This window comes from Phyllosticta citriasiana (assembly GCF_038021145.1).
Source record: "Phyllosticta citriasiana strain CBS 120426 chromosome Unknown IWZ02scaffold_8, whole genome shotgun sequence".
NCBI classification, from domain to species: domain Eukaryota; kingdom Fungi; phylum Ascomycota; class Dothideomycetes; order Botryosphaeriales; family Phyllostictaceae; genus Phyllosticta; species Phyllosticta citriasiana.
In genome coordinates this window covers 1090748-1104996 of record NW_027117285.1, presented here as the reverse complement: position 1 = coordinate 1104996, position 14249 = coordinate 1090748, and the positions used below count along the sequence as shown (strand labels likewise).

At 55.0% G+C, this 14249-nt stretch overlaps 6 protein-coding genes across 6 annotated transcripts; all 6 read right to left on the bottom strand.

Moving 5' to 3' along the window:
- Positions 1–262: 262 nt before the first annotated feature.
- Positions 263–3313, bottom strand: IWZ02DRAFT_297752 (putative glutamate carboxypeptidase Tre2). The gene is made up of 4 exons (XM_066763884.1): positions 2584–3313; positions 1535–2536; positions 745–1486; positions 263–692 (listed from the first exon to the last, which is right to left on the bottom strand). The coding sequence occupies exons 1-4, from the start codon at positions 3204–3206 to the stop codon at positions 360–362; spliced, it is 2700 nt and encodes an 899-aa protein (XP_066621813.1). The 5' UTR covers positions 3207–3313; the 3' UTR covers positions 263–359.
- Positions 3314–3866: 553 nt separating this feature from the next.
- On the bottom strand, positions 3867–4914 carry IWZ02DRAFT_470281 (uncharacterized protein; the record flags this gene model as incomplete). The annotated part of the gene is made up of 4 exons (XM_066768787.1): positions 3867–4199; positions 4250–4432; positions 4493–4677; positions 4731–4914. The coding sequence occupies 4 exons, from the start codon at positions 4912–4914 to the stop codon at positions 3867–3869; spliced, it is 885 nt and encodes a 294-aa protein (XP_066621812.1).
- Positions 4915–5310: 396 nt separating this feature from the next.
- On the bottom strand, positions 5311–7772 carry IWZ02DRAFT_404062 (uncharacterized protein). Its single transcript, XM_066765651.1, has 2 exons — positions 7525–7772; positions 5311–7475 (listed from the first exon to the last, which is right to left on the bottom strand). Exon 2 carries the CDS (start codon positions 7445–7447, stop codon positions 5654–5656), a length of 1794 nt encoding a protein of 597 aa, XP_066621811.1. The 5' UTR covers positions 7448–7475; positions 7525–7772; the 3' UTR covers positions 5311–5653.
- Positions 7773–8731: 959 nt separating this feature from the next.
- IWZ02DRAFT_297689 (oxidoreductase family protein) lies at positions 8732–10818 on the bottom strand. The gene is made up of 2 exons (XM_066763883.1): positions 9865–10818; positions 8732–9813 (listed from the first exon to the last, which is right to left on the bottom strand). Exons 1-2 carry the CDS (start codon positions 10599–10601, stop codon positions 8862–8864), a joined length of 1689 nt encoding a protein of 562 aa, XP_066621810.1. The 5' UTR covers positions 10602–10818; the 3' UTR covers positions 8732–8861.
- IWZ02DRAFT_297682 (uncharacterized protein) lies at positions 10728–12176 on the bottom strand. The gene is made up of 2 exons (XM_066763881.1): positions 11813–12176; positions 10728–11757 (listed from the first exon to the last, which is right to left on the bottom strand). Exons 1-2 carry the CDS (start codon positions 11980–11982, stop codon positions 11037–11039), a joined length of 891 nt encoding a protein of 296 aa, XP_066621809.1. The 5' UTR covers positions 11983–12176; the 3' UTR covers positions 10728–11036.
- An 89-nt stretch (positions 12177–12265) lies between these two features.
- Positions 12266–14164, bottom strand: IWZ02DRAFT_297687 (Rad9-domain-containing protein). The gene is made up of 6 exons (XM_066763882.1): positions 14044–14164; positions 13848–13985; positions 13658–13796; positions 13395–13610; positions 12619–13340; positions 12266–12566 (listed from the first exon to the last, which is right to left on the bottom strand). The coding sequence occupies exons 1-6, from the start codon at positions 14155–14157 to the stop codon at positions 12549–12551; spliced, it is 1347 nt and encodes a 448-aa protein (XP_066621808.1). The 5' UTR covers positions 14158–14164; the 3' UTR covers positions 12266–12548.
- Between the last annotated feature and the right edge of the window lie 85 nt (positions 14165–14249).

Genomic DNA, 14249 nt, shown 5'->3' with positions numbered 1-14249 from the left:
CCTCACCTCCTAGTTCCAACCCAACGAAACACCTCCCACCAGTCCAGGAATGCCGCACCCGTCGACCCGCCCGCTCCTTGTCGCACGCCACCCGCTCGCTACCTGGGTGTGTCTCGAGTCTACCTTATCCTCTGACCTGACGATCCGTGTCTGATCCGCTTGCATCCTGCACCGAATCGCTTCACTTGGACAAAAATCATGACATCAGCAGTGGATTGCCCGACGAATACGATTCAACATGCATACAGACAAAGGCAACGGGCTGCTGTTATTCGACCAAAACACCATGTCCAATCCAGCTATGCTTACATCCCTCCGTCGCTCCAAACGCCGCCCCATGTGTATATCTAGTGTCGTCACTAATGCAACAACTTGTCGCTCGCTTTTGAAATGATGGTCGCCGCCTTGTTGACCTGTTTCTGCGCCAGCTCCCAGTCGCCCAGCTCGACGGCGTCCCTGACGGCTGGGAAAAAGGCCTCGTCGTAGCCGCTCCACGCGTCTGGCCCAAAAACAACGTGCTTGAACTGCTCGCGCCCGGGCACCCCGTGCTGCTCCTTGCTGGGGTCGTCCTTGCCGTCCGTCCGCTTCACCGGCAGATCCAATAGGTGTGTCTCGAAGTTAGACAGCCTCGCGTTGTGCGATATCCGGTCTACACCCATCTTGTTTGTTTCGAAGCCGCCTCTGGCCCTGAACTTCTTGTTGTTAGTCTTGATAGCAAACGGAGAGACGACTCTTGGCGCTTACCTGTCCCCACCACTCGTCGTCAAACTTGCCAAATTCTTGCGCATTCTTCTTGAGCAATGACGCCGCCTGCTCCAGTGCCGACATGTCGAGCGCCGCGCCTCGCGAGGCGTCCTTGCCAATCACCCACTTCTCCAGGTCCTTGACGTAGCCGCCGAGCGCAAAGGCATAGTCTTTCAAATCAAACGGATAGATGGGCTCCTGCGCAATCTCCAAAATCAGGAGCACCCAGACTTGCGCAAGTGCGGCGTGGTAAACAAAGCCCGGGTCTCCAAACTGGTCCATCCAGTCAAACGTTTCGTAGCAACTGTGGTATGGCATGCCGTTTTCGGGTCCGTCAAACATCATGTCCAGCGAGGAGGCGCCTGCCAGGTCCTGAAACGCAACGTAGTCGCTCCCGGCACCGAGCCCTTGTATTCTCCCGCCGTTCTCGGTCCAAACATCGACCAGCGTCCGGTTCCTGATGGGATCAGCGACGCGGCTGAGGACCCGGGTGAGTGCGTGTTGAAAGAGCGGCGATCCCGAAGCTCGGAACTTGTCTCCGATGACGCCAACATCCACGTTGAGATAGGCAATGGCATTATCGCGAATGTCTTTGATGTGGTCCTCGACATATTCCGTAGATCCAATCATGTTGTATTCTTCCGCATCCCAAGAGGCAAAGTAGATGCTCCTCAGCGGCCGCCAACCCTGCTGAACGAGTAAATCGAGCGCTGTTATGACTTCCATCATGACCGCAGTGCCGCTGGTTCCTGTTAGCTGCTAGAGATTCCAAAAAGACTGTAAAACAAACCTTCCGGCGTCTGCCGAGCCAAAACACCAAGCATCACGATGGTTGCCCACAAAAATCTTCTTTGACGTTGTCTCGACCCCTTCGAAGACACCCATGACGTTCCAAATGTCTTGCTTCTCCTTCTCCTCCTGTTCGTTTTGGAGAAGCACTCGAGGCGAAGACGAGTCTCCAGACCACCATTCATCAACCTCGGGGACTCCTCCAATCCAATCTCTTTCCAGCCTAACTCCATGACCCTTCAAGACCTGGAGCAACCTCTTTGCATCTCTCCACGCAAGCGGAAGACTGGGAATGTTTGGCAGGGCCGAATTGTTGTGCTTGCTGATGCGCTCCGCGTCGATTGTGGACGCATAGCCGGGCGTAAGCACATCTCCAACGATCCAAGCCGATTGCGCCACAGAGCCTCTCTGCACGCCGTCCTCTGGCATCCATCTCCCCAGCGGATACGCGTCTCCTCTGAGAAACCCATCATCTTTCGGATCCGAGTAAATCAGACAGCCTGCGGCTCCAGCCTCTTCCGCAAATTTGACCTTCATGGCGCGATCCGACATGGTCCCGTAATACCGCACCAAGACGATGGCGCCCTTCAAGTCTATGCCCCGGCTCTTCAGTGCTTTGAAGTCTTCGCGGCTGCCATAATTCGCGTAAACCAAGGGGCCGGTGGCGTTTCCCGATCTCGACATGCCGTGGAAAACCATGGTTTGCTGCTCCTTTCGGATGTCCGGAGAAACAGGGTCCTCTTCCAGAATGGCTTCCCAGGCCAGCTCCTTCGGCTCAACAATGGCAACCTTCCGGCCGCCCTCGATGGGGTAGTTGAGATAGACATTATAATCCAACTGCGCAACTTCGTCCATGCCCGCGCTCTTGAAGAAGCGCTCAATCCAATCGGCCAAAAATTTGTCGCCTTTGCTGCCCGCAACGTGATCGACGCTAGCAATGTGTTGAAGGTTCTCGCGGATACGCTCCGCTGAAATGCTCGACTGCACAAACGAACGGGCCCACCTTTCCAAATTAGTGTTTCGTGGTCCAGTCAATTGGCCAAAACTTACTCGGGATTGAATGGTGCCATGCCGTGGCGACCCATGGGAAATACGGACGTAACGAGGACGACGTAGACGAAAGATGCAATGAGCAAGACGCCAAACAGCCGCAGCACAACCGAGTAGCCGGGGCGGAACTGCGCGGGGAATGTAGGTATGCGAGACGTAATGATGGAGAATGAGGGCCAGCGCAGAGGTTTGCGCAAGCGCGGTAATCGAATGGCAGATAGGCTTGCTCCTATGCTAGAGATGCGTTTGGAGAAGCTCATGGCAACGCGGCGTCTGCGCTGAGTCCGCTCGTCGCCGTCTCCGTCGATCACATCCAGCTGCTCCATTTCGCGATGTAGTCCGGCCTCTTCATCCTCGTTGTCTCCTACCATGTCCGGAAGCGACAGGTCGCTGTCCATGCTGGACCGCGCCGACTCGACAGTCGGCTGTCGATATCCATCGGGACGTGCTGGTGCCGCGTGTCTCCTGTTGTTGTCCAGCAAGCCTTGCCGCTCGGCATCGTCGCTGACTTCGCGAGGACCAAGGCGGGAAACGGATGACGGTGGGCGCGACGAGGTGGCCTCCTCATAGGTAGGTATCGGGACGCTCTCCTGAGGGTCGTAGGGGTGCTTTTCATCGGCCATTGCGGTGGACGAGGTGGTGGGTGACGGGACTCCAGGCCCCGGCCGGGTGGCTTATGACGCGGCGACAGGGCGACGTTGGTGGGATAATCGAGCGAGGGTATATCGAATGTTGCGGTCAATGGGGGCTCATGGTCGCGGGAGCGCTACGGGTTTCTGGCGTAGGATGTGGTGACGGTAGACCTGACGGGGCAAAGTCTGGGCGAGGGGAAGGAGGATGGCGGTACGGTGCGAGGGAGATGGCAGACGGATGGCGCGTACACTCAGCACCCAAGGCGTTGCGGCGGTGCATTTGGCGCAGGGAGATGAGGGCGATCCGTGGGCCGGGGACTTGATTCGGGTGTGGAATGCCGTCTCTACTCCTTGCCAGGCATCACTATACTACATGCACACATTGAATTTGTACTGTACCTGCAAACACGATCAAGTGCTGTCGGTGCAACGTTGCCCCTCGCCCCCTGGACAGCTTCTTCACTTGGTGCTGTCCCACTTTAGCACACGCCACCACAGCCATGGAAGACGGCTAAACACGTCTCTTGATTCTAGGGCAGTTTGACTAAGCCATCTCCGACCTTCGAAGAAACCGTTAGTTTGTTACAGTCGCACTGCCGGCCAGCTTCTAGTCAGGCATTATCGCCTAGTCCCCTTAGTCTCGCCATAACCCTATATATTCCTACCTCCCGTCACCGAAATAGTCTGGCCACTGACATAGCTGAACAACGGGCTCGCAACGGCCAAAATCGCCCTCGCCGCCTCCGTCGCAGACCCAGGCCTCCTCAGGGGAATGTCTTCAAAGTCCGCCTTGGCCTTGGTGTCTCCCTGAGCTTTGGGAATGCCCAGCGCGACCTTCTCACCATCCGGCGTCGTGACGAAGGCGCCGTCCTCCTTGGCAGCCGTGAGACGGGTCAGTATATGGCCAAAGGCCACCGTGTTTGACCTCACCCCAAAGGCGGGGCCCCACTCTTTTGCGATTGTCTTGGTCAGGCCCTGGATTCCCTGGAAGCAGTTAGCGTTTCTGCCATTTTGAGGATATAAAAAATACATACAGCTTTGGCAACAGCATAGTTACTCTGGCCCGCGTTGCCATGCAGCCCGGACGTCGAAGAGATGTTGATAATGGAGCGTGGCTCATTGTCCTTTACGCGAAAGTACGGTGCCGCCGCGCGGACGAGCTTGAAAGGCGCTGTGTTGTGCAGCGCGATGATGGTGTCCCACTGCTTGTCGGTAGTCTGAGGAGAAGCCAAAGTCAGTGGACTGGCACAATTAGTTGGTTGGTTGGAATAGCTGACCTTGTGGATGACGCCGTCCCACGTGTAACCGGCGTTGTTGACAATGATGTGGATTTTGCCATTGCCGAATTCGGCAGCTTTCTTGACCAGCTCGTCGATGTACTTGCTGTCAAGCATGTCGCCTGGAACTGCTACGGCGCTTCCACCATTGCGCTTGATGCTCTCTGCCACCGCCTCGGCTTTCTCTGCAGAAATGATCAGCCTTTGGCCAGGTCCAGCGCATGTCGAAGACACTTACTGGCGTCAATGTCAGAAATGACGACTTTGGCGCCCTCGTTTGCAAAAAGCCTGGCCGTCTCGGCGCCGATGCCCTGTCCAGACCCTGTAATGATGGCGACCTGACCCTGAAGCAGGCCATTGGGGAAGTTAAGGTGGCCCGCGATTTGACTCAGGCGCTCCGCAGACGACGAAGACGAAGACATGGTTGACGAGGTCAGAGAAAAAAGAACAAAATACTTTGACAGGTTTGAACAGGACGGAGAGGATTAAGGATTGCCGCGGAAGACGGAACAAGTCCAAAAAGCCGAGCGGGGGGGGGGGGGCGCCAAACGGCCAAAAGTGGAGCACGCGATGGAAGGATGCGAAATCTGGGGAAGCTTTGGCGAGTCACCGAGGATGACGCCTGCACCCTCTGCGCGCTGCCGCGGTTAACTCTACATGTACGTACCAAGTTCTTGTTAGGTCTGCGGTGCACAGAATGTTGATTCTATACTTCTTTTCCGTCGTTGCCTTTGGACCCTGGCCGCAATCCATTGAATTTGACCAATTCATCCTCTTCCTCTCATGCTCCGTTCATGCATGTTCGAAATACTCTTATAGCGTATTTGAGTCTACACAGAATAATAGCGATGGGAGCTTCTGAACGCTCACCTGCTGCTCTTCTACTTGTATCAGATGCGTTCACGCTTTTGCCATCGAGACTCGATTGCTTGAATTTGTTTCAATTGTTTCTGAGACGGGAGCAGTGCTCCACTGGGTATGCTGTTTCCTGTTGCCCTTCCAATGCTTAAACAGACCTGCGCCGAGAAATGCCGCTGTGACAAAGGAAAAGCCTAGTGCGTGCAAACAAGCAAGAGCTGAACCGGCAGCTCTTCCCTGTGTCCGGCGTCGAACTGTGCACCAAAAAAAAGGGGAAAAAAAAAAAAAAAAACCACAAAGCCTCTAGACCCTATTTCTCTTTCCCCTGCCGCACTCCTTCTTGTTCAGCGGCTCTTCAGGAAAGACCCATCCCCTCAAGCGCTTTGCCTCCCTCTTCTCACTCAAGTTCGGCTTGGGAATCCACGAGTCCTTATCCAAGCAGTGCTGCCTGGTCAGGGCAGCGGGTCCGCCAACCTCCATGCGCCAGCTGCCCTGAATTCCCGGCAGCGGGTTCTCCTTCGCCAACATGTGCAGGAACCAGAGAGCGAGGCCGGCCGTCATCTGCGGCGCCCTCTGCTGCTGGTGGCGGCTGCTATGCCTCGAAATCTCAATCGGCTCGCTGAGCTCCAAGAAGCCAAAGAGCGGCACGCCAGCCCCGGCGTCGGCACTGACGACGGTGTTGGTCGTGGCAGCGCGGCCGTTTGCGCCGCCAGCTGCAACAGCATCTTCTGGGCCGCCGCCGCTCCGCACGCACAGCAGCTCAATCTCGTTCATGATGAAGCCGTAGCGGCAGCCGTGCTCGCGCATCACGCGGTGCAGGTGCGCCAGCCCCGCCAGGTAGTAGACCTGCTTGTTGGGCGGCTCGCGCCGCATGCCCGTGTTCCATTGGTCGTACGCCTTGACGACGCCCACGACTCGCCCGCGCGCGTCGCCGTAAATCGTCTTTTCGTAGTCCGTCATGTAGTTGGACACGAAATCGACCGGCGTCTGCGATGATGGCGTCCCCTTGTGCGACCGCATCACCATGTGCGAGTTGCCCTGTGCTACTTGCAGCGCCGCATTCATCTTGACGCCGTAAAAGTCGCGGCAGATGTCATGCAGGTCCGACTCGCTGTCCGGCCTGAGGTTGGGCCGCGACGGAGCCGGCAGTGACTGCGTGTCGACGGGAATGTTCAAAAGGGGCATGAAGCCCGGGATAGATGTGACTGTGTCGATAGAAAAGTCGGTCCAGCTGCGGAGGTTGCGAATGTCCCACCAGTAGTGAGTGCCACTCATGTTGCGAGTACCGGTAGTGATTCGTTGAACGAGAGCCGGGGAGGGATTCGGTGCAGTTAAGTAGTCCATGAGTGTCGTGGTTGCCAAGGGCTGACCAAATTCTTCGGCAGCAAGCCCGTGGACGAGTGGCTGCTGGACCGGTTGGTGGATGGCAGGGATCTGCTCATCGTACGAGTACCCCTGAAAGTGACTCGAGGGCATTGATGTTGTCAAGTTGACCGAAGGTTGAGAAGTGACATATCGTGGCATATGGCGAGAGGCCTTGTACGCAAGACGGCTGGCCACGGGTTCGTCGACCGTGGTGGAAGATACGGAGCGAGAGTGTGTTCGTGTGGAAGAAACAGAAGGAGAACGGGCATGCCGAGCAGCCACAGAAGAGCAGCGAGAGTTTGAAAGCCTCACGGGTGACCCGAGGCTGGAAGCAAGACCAGCATCATAAGCTGAAAGGAGAGATGTCGAAGTTCCAGAGCCAAAGGAGCAATGACTCTCAGGAGGACTCATTGAGCGGCGGTCGAGAGATGTACGTGTGTAGGGACTGTAGCTTTGGCGGTTGGTTCCGCTGGCAGAAGACGCCGTCCTGCGGTGTCTAACGGGGCCACTGCCAACTGGCTCCGCGGTTTGGTCCTGAGACCTGATTTTGGGTAGCAGCAAGGGGCCATGTTGTCGGATAGGCGACCGTGAGGCTGCTGAAGCAAGGCCGCAGGCTTCTGGAGATGCTTCCGGGGTGAGGTAGCCAGGAGGCATCTCAAAAGAGGGCTGATCAAGGTATTCCGGGTATAGATGCACCGGAATAGAAGGAGGCGTGGTTTGTCTTGCGTACATGGCCAGAGAAGATACCGGTGCTTCCTGACTGAATGGGTAAGCTGGAGGCGTACTGTAGAGAGCAAGAATCAACTTACGCAGCGGCGAAGAAAAATATCTAGAGTAGGATTATTGGTGGACTTTTGGTGAAAAGCGGAGACCAGCTCCAAGAGAAATTCTAATCAAGGGAGAGCAAAGGAAAAGAGAATGAAAAGGCCTGAAACTGAAAAGAGGTGACTGCAGAATGCAGAAGGCATGGGCCGAAGGTGTTGGTACTTATTCCACGAGCACGAGGCCGTCATGTCCAGAGACATGGATTGGCGGCAAACAAGATGAAACACACAGATGCTCAATTTAGGACTCCGAGGCCGAGTGCCATGGACTGTGGATCCGCAGAACGAGCCCTGTGAAACTCGGCCGTCCGCTGTGGAGGCTTATGCGCGATTGCAATCCAGAATGGGGCTATTGCGGGCTTCGAGCTCGTGCAGAGGAATTCCGACAGGATCGGTTGGCACTCAGTGGGGACGTATGATTGTCGTGGCATTCGGGCTTTGTGCTGACGGTGGGCCCCAAAAACAACTCGGTTGGGATCAATTTTGGAGCCACAAGCGCCCACAATGGGGCGTGGCGGCGCGTGGATGGCGGCGTAGTCCTTGGAGTTGTTGCAGTGGGCGCTTATATCGACAACGCGTTCGACGCGTCTGATTGGTCGAATGGTTGCAGACGTCGACTACTGCACGGCCAGCTCACTGGCTCTCTGCGCAGCGTCAGTTTCGAAGATGCTTAGCCGTCTGCACAAGTGACTCACTCTGGGGGATCCTCTCTGCCGAACTTTTAGTCTCATTGTCCGGGCTGTCACCACCATCAGTACCGTCCTCAGTCGCTCTTTCAACTCGATGGATCCTGGCCTCCATCGCGACCGCTGCAGTCAAACCCTTCCTTTACCGCCAGGTCAATCCATGAACCCTGCGAGACCCACGATCCGGCGGCTATAGAGCCTCCTAGCACCGCGGCGTGACCGTGCCAATCACCGGTTCGGCAGACATGCAGACATGCAGAATCCCAAAAATATCCCTCTCTTGCAACTGGGTGATCGTCGTTCTTTGCGTTAGCGCCCACCAATCTCATCGCCGTAGTGGTTGCGATTCTTGGATCTGGCAAACAATGAGAAACCATCGCCGAATATTCCTTTGGTCTCGGCCTCAGCGAAACCCTAGGATTACCGCAAGCCTTTCCGATGGCTAGACAAGATCCCCCTCCCAGGTCTTAAGCGCCCGGTTGGGGTTCATTGCGATCCGCAAGGCAAAGAGCGGAGATTCCAAACAGAAGCTTTGCACAAGACATTGGGTGTCATTTGCGATCTGAATCAATTCGGCCTGCCAGAAGTAGAGTCCATGATGTCAACGGGTGAGCCTTGCGAGTCTGTCTTGGAGACTCAGGCGTGTCCATTTGCCGCCTTCTTGCCCAGCCTTGCCTCGACATTTTCCTGCCACCATGAGGGCCAATCCACTACCTTTTTCTGCTTCCTGGCCTCTTCGGCCGCAAAGACCATGGCGTGGCTCTGCAAGACTTCCTCCAAAGTGCACCCGATGAAGCTCCTCTGTGCCGCTTCGGCTTCCAAGCGCCCATCTTTGACGGCAGCCACCGCCTGCACAAACTGCGTCGCTAGCCCATCGTCGCCTCCGCCGTGTCCGCCCCCTCTTAGCTCTGGATGATGCGTCACCGTCTTTCCCGTTGCGAAATTGTGCACCTTGATCGTCGTGCTGTCGTACTCAATCTCGCCCTCGGTGCCGTAGATGCGGCCGCGGCGTTCGCAAATCTTCTCCGTAAAGGCCACCATGTGGAACTGTGCCGTTTTGGCGAATTGGTTGGCGGCAGAGCCGTCCTCCCAAGTGATTGTCACGCATTGATCGTCGCAGACGTCGTTGTCAGATTCCCATACGCACCGTCCGAACCATGGACGTTCACGTATCTCGTTGTCTGGCGCGTCGGGAGTGTAGTCCTCGGCCAGATCCTTGAGGAGTTGCTTTTCAGCTGCTTCAATTCCCTCGTTGATTAGCACGTCCTCATTCTCAGGGTTGACAATCTTGACGGGCCACTTTGCGTTGCCATTCTTCAAATGTCGCTCGACATAAATGTTGGTGGCACTGAATGTACAATCTCGCTCCAGAGTGCATGATTGGCAATTGGTCGCGCTTCCCGCAGCTGGTGGCTTCCTGGCTTTTCTGAAGTAGTTGAGTTTTCCAGTCGAAGTCACAAATGCCGGCTTATGGATCTTTTCGTCCTCTTTCGCTGGCTCACTCATCATCCACAGAATGAAGTCAATATCGTGACATGACTTGGTCAGTAGCGAAGGAGCAGTGCTCGACTCGCGTCTCCAGTTGCCCCTGTCAAGCTGTCAGCAGCATCACTGCGGAGCGAGCAGAATTAAGCCTCACCTGACATAGCTATGCGAGAAATGCCACCACCCAACAGGCTCTGTATGCTCGACGCTCAAGATATCACCCACGACCCTGTCCTCTCTCACCAATTTTCGCAAGAGCATATTGTGCGGCGAGTATCTCAAAACATGGCCAATGCTAAATACTCGTTCCTGCCATCTTGGTTTATGGTCAGACCCGAGCATCGCTTCGTAAATCTTGACGCAGTCTTCCAAGGTCGTCGCCAACGGCTTCTCGCACATGACGTGCAAGCCCAGGGGCGCCAGTCCCTCCACCACTTCCCGATGCATCTCATCCAAGACGCACACAAACGCCGCATCGACGCCTTGTGCCCATCCCTGCTCTTCCGCCTCGACTCGCGCTCGCCGATGTTCCTCCCACGCCACAAAGTCTCGCCAGTGGCTGAATTGTTGCCTATGCCTGTGTTGCACCTCTTCCTCTTCTTGATGGCTGTCGCGTTGCGGCGGCTCGATCAAATCGCGCGCAAACTTCTTCCTCTTGTACTCGATGGGTTCGGCAACGGCAGCAATAACACAGGCCGTGTGTCTTGAGATGGCTTTGGCGTAGGCGCGTCCGCGCGAGCCAGCACCGATGATCAGGATGCGAGGCGGCGAGGGTGATGACGAGAGGAGCTTTTTGGGCCGAATCGGTAGCGACGAGCAAGCCGAGCTTGGTGCATGAACGGGCGACGCGTCCGAAGCCACGGCGTTCGTGGTGTCAGCAGAATGCGGCATTGTGGTTGAGGCAACGAGGTCGAATGAACAGCAGATGGGTTATTGCAAGGCAGAGACTGTCACTGCTGTATGGGGAGGAATGAAGAACAAGAAGCCTGATGGGGGAGGAGTGCACGCTTATACGAGGAGAGAAGCACGAAAAGAAGGTTGGCTGGAGCAAAGGGTGAGCTTGAAGTGGAGTGGATAATCGGTGGGAGCTGATTGGAGAGGGGGACGTGGGGTAGCAGCTAAAGGGCGATCAGGCCGCCATGTGCAGCCCGTGCGCAACGACAGGAACAGGAAAGAAAGGGAGCCTTCATTCTTCAAAGACATTTATTCCCCTAATGACCTTTTCTGCCTTGCAACCAAGCTTCTTTTGTAACTCCTTGTCCTGTCCCCAAACCCGAGTCTGATCCAACGGCTCAATATTCCATCAGTCAAGTAGAAGCGGCATCTTCAACCTTGGGTCTTGGTGCCCTCTTGTGCCTCTTCTTTCTTCTGCTTGTTCGCGAACTCCAATTCGTCAATGCTTTCGTCGTCATCCATGTCAAAGAAATCGTCGTCATCGTCGTCGTCCATGTCAAAGACACTGTCGTCTTGTGTGACTTTCCTCGATGACGAGGACAAGTCCGATGGTTTGAGATCATCAGATTCCTTCGAAACCTTTGCCTGCGCCGACTTGGCAATCTTCTTTCGAGGGGGCTCGGCCTCGTCGTCGATTTCATCCGGGATATACATGGACTTTCTCTTCTTCCTCTTTTCCTTTTTCTCGAGGTTCTGCGTCGCCTCCTGGTGTATCTGGTTCAACCAACTCAGTTGCTTGACGACCTTTGCGTTGCCTTTGATACGACTCTGGGTGTTTTTCCGTCCGGCCTTCGTGCCACCAGAGCCAGAGGCGCGAGGCTTGGGAGGTTGGACAACCCTGGCAGCGGATGTGAGTTCTAGCTCAGAGTCACTACTAGACTTGTAGTGAACGGGCTCGTTCTCGAAGAAATCCTTGTGAAGCTTGTGTGAAAGGATTTCGCTGGCCCACCATCCGTAGTCTGGCTCGGTTTCATCTACCATGCGCTCGAGTATGGCCGCGAAAGCTTCAAAGCGCTCCGGATCGTCATCTCTGGTGAACTTGTTCATCTCGTCATTGTCGAATGTAGTGAGGTCCGTTTCCATCTTCCAGTGGCTGAATTTGGAAGTCAGAACCGTTACTCCAGCAAATCTTACTGAAGTGAACTTACAACTCTTGGATGATAGGAACGAAGACGCAAATGTGAAATTGACTCTGTTGCTGCAGCTGAACTTCCGTCGGGACCTCCATGGGCGGCCTGCATCTCACTGCTGGCCACATCTTGCCACCCTTGCAGATCATCAAGTATGCTTGCTCGCGTGCGTCTCGTTCTGCAGCCATTGTTGGTGACCCATGGGATTGGGGTGGAAGGAAGTGGGAGTTGTGAGTGTAGAAACTCTCTGAAGTGGTGGAGTCCGGCTGTGTAGTGGAGGGTGCGCGTTGAGGTGGGCGGACACTGCAAGAGGGAGTGGGGGGAATTCACCCAAAATGAAGACCCCAAGTGCTATTGGCTGATTTAAGACTGCGCAAGGCAGGAAGTGAACGATGACTAAGAGGAGGGTGAGGAGTCTAGGTGCCATCTTGCTCACGAGCATGATAATTTGGGCAGAAGGATTACCTAGGAAAGAGGTAAGACATGGACGCCGAGCATTCAACGACCTGCCTGTATATTAGGACTCATACTTGCCACAATCTTTAGCAAAAACCTCCCTATCTCTTCTTGCTCGGAGCTCAGGCTTGCTTTGGACCCTCTCAGAGATTTGTGCATTGCCGAGAGAGATATGTCCTTTGATTACTTGTAGTCGTGAATACCGTGCCTTAAATCGTGTAAGTTTGTCGAGTCTTGAAGCATGGCCCGTTTTTTGCAGCCTCTCCATCTCCTTGGATTCCTGTGCCAGCGAAGCGTTTTACCACAGACCTCGAATCTGCTTCCGTGAGCTTTGCCGGGAGGAACAAAAAGACCGGAACCACACAAACCTGCGATAGCCGCTGAGTGGGTGCCAAAGGATCGCCATCTCTTCTCGCCTGCGTCTCCGCTGTGTCCTGCCTTGCCATCGACACTGTTGCCGACGCAGTTGATGCGCTATCTCGGAATCTTCGAGGGGCCGAATTTTCAGCACTGACATCCCATCCAAGTGTCTCCTCTTCCTCTTCATAATTGGCTGGATCCCATCGCGCATCACCATCATCATGTTGCGGCACGAAGAGCGACTCGGTCTTCTCAGGCTGTGAGTACTGCTGTGCTGCCTGCTGCTGGGATTGCCCGTCTACGTGTGTCGATGGTCGCACTGCGGAGCCTGGGGCGCGACGCTGACGGGGTGCGGTGTGGGATGGCACAACAGGTGGAGGAGGCATCTCAGACGCGCCTCTAGTGCTGGCAGCAGAAGCTGTTGCACTTGTTGCCCGCGTTGAGGCGCGACTCGCCGAAGGCGCAGGCGTGTTTGTACTTATGGGTGGGTCTCCGACTGTCATAAGGGTGAATTCGCAGGTAACGCCCTGGATACCATAAGTGAACTGTAGTGGATATGTAGGGTGCGAATAGAAGGCCCGGATGGAACTGCGTAGTTGCGCAGCGTGCAGCACGATAGACTTGAAGTCTTTGACGCTGATGACTATGTGCTCTCTTTCAGCAGCAGAGAATACCTCAAAGTCATCGGTACTGAGTGAAACGGATGTTTGGAGAGGTTGCTTTAGAATTTCTGAACGGGGGTAGTCAGAAGGGTGTCGACGTTGATGATACAAGCATTAAATACCTCTGCCATTGGTGATTTTCTCAGTGAAGCTGGTATATGTGACACGTCCATTTTCTGTGTAGATGTCGAGCTGTTCCGCTTTGGGGCCAAAAAATTCAATAGCATCTTTCAGCGCCCCTGAGTGGATAGACCAGTGGTTTCTAGCCGATGGCCTGTCGAACAGGGCATGCACTACCTCATGAGGCTCATAGGTGAGCTTGTATGTCTTTGTGACGCCTTGAGGAGTTAGTTCAACGCTATCTCTCCGGGGCGGATGCGGTCACCTTGGTTGGACAGCATCTTGATAATCAGCCGACACTCTGCCTCGTCAGGATGGTCTTGTAGGCTGACTTGACAACGGTCGACAGTCGTGTCTTTGCCTTTAGGGTCCAGGATGCGGCCTTTGAAGACAGAGAGCAACGCCTGCGCTAGATATAAACAAGAAATACATAGAAGCCAATGAGTTGGTCGTACCTTGTTGTAGATCCGAAATGCAAAGCGACCATCGACGCTCGATTGGTTTGGGATGAAATCATATCGCGAAAAGAATTGAGAGTCCAGCGAAAAGGAAGCATAGGCAGTCTTGGACGAATTGAGAGCAGTGAGGGAAAGCTGACGGCAAGGAAATTATTCAAGGTTCGTTGAAATTTTGACAGCAGCAAGGACGTACTCTTTCGCGTCGTGCCTCGAGACCGACGGACTCGCTGAATTTGCTGAGACAAACGAGAGCGTCGTGCAGAATAGCTAGGGCCTCGGGCTGGAGCGAAAAGCAGAGGGAAACCATATTCAAGAAGCAAAGGGATGGTGGAACATGTGTAGTGGTTGCAGGGTGAGGTGGGAAGACGCGTTGGACGCACGGACCTACCTACCTACCTA

Bases quoted from the DNA above. Each gene is read 5' to 3' on its own strand.
- IWZ02DRAFT_297752 (XM_066763884.1), bottom strand. From the start codon at position 3,206: ATGGCCGATGAAAAGCACCCCTACGACCCTCAGGAGAGCGTCCCGATA. The intron at 2,537-2,583 runs GTAAGTTTTGGC...TAATTTGGAAAG, and splicing joins ATGGCACCATTCAATCCCGA to GTGGGCCCGTTCGTTTGTGC. The intron at 693-744 runs GTAAGCGCCAAG...AACAACAAGAAG, and splicing joins ACGACGAGTGGTGGGGACAG to TTCAGGGCCAGAGGCGGCTT.
- IWZ02DRAFT_404062 (XM_066765651.1), bottom strand. From the start codon at position 7,447: ATGTACGCAAGACAAACCACGCCTCCTTCTATTCCGGTGCATCTATAC.
- IWZ02DRAFT_297689 (XM_066763883.1), bottom strand. From the start codon at position 10,601: ATGCCGCATTCTGCTGACACCACGAACGCCGTGGCTTCGGACGCGTCG. The intron at 9,814-9,864 runs GTGAGGCTTAAT...ACAGCTTGACAG, and splicing joins TTCTCGCATAGCTATGTCAG to GGGCAACTGGAGACGCGAGT.
- IWZ02DRAFT_297682 (XM_066763881.1), bottom strand. From the start codon at position 11,982: ATGGCTGCAGAACGAGACGCACGCGAGCAAGCATACTTGATGATCTGC. The intron at 11,758-11,812 runs GTAAGTTCACTT...TTCCAAATTCAG, and splicing joins GTTCCTATCATCCAAGAGTT to CCACTGGAAGATGGAAACGG.
- IWZ02DRAFT_297687 (XM_066763882.1), bottom strand. From the start codon at position 14,157: ATGGTTTCCCTCTGCTTTTCGCTCCAGCCCGAGGCCCTAGCTATTCTG. The intron at 13,986-14,043 runs GTACGTCCTTGC...CCTTGCCGTCAG, and splicing joins TCGAGGCACGACGCGAAAGA to CTTTCCCTCACTGCTCTCAA. The intron at 13,797-13,847 runs GTACGACCAACT...TATCTAGCGCAG, and splicing joins CATTTCGGATCTACAACAAG to GCGTTGCTCTCTGTCTTCAA.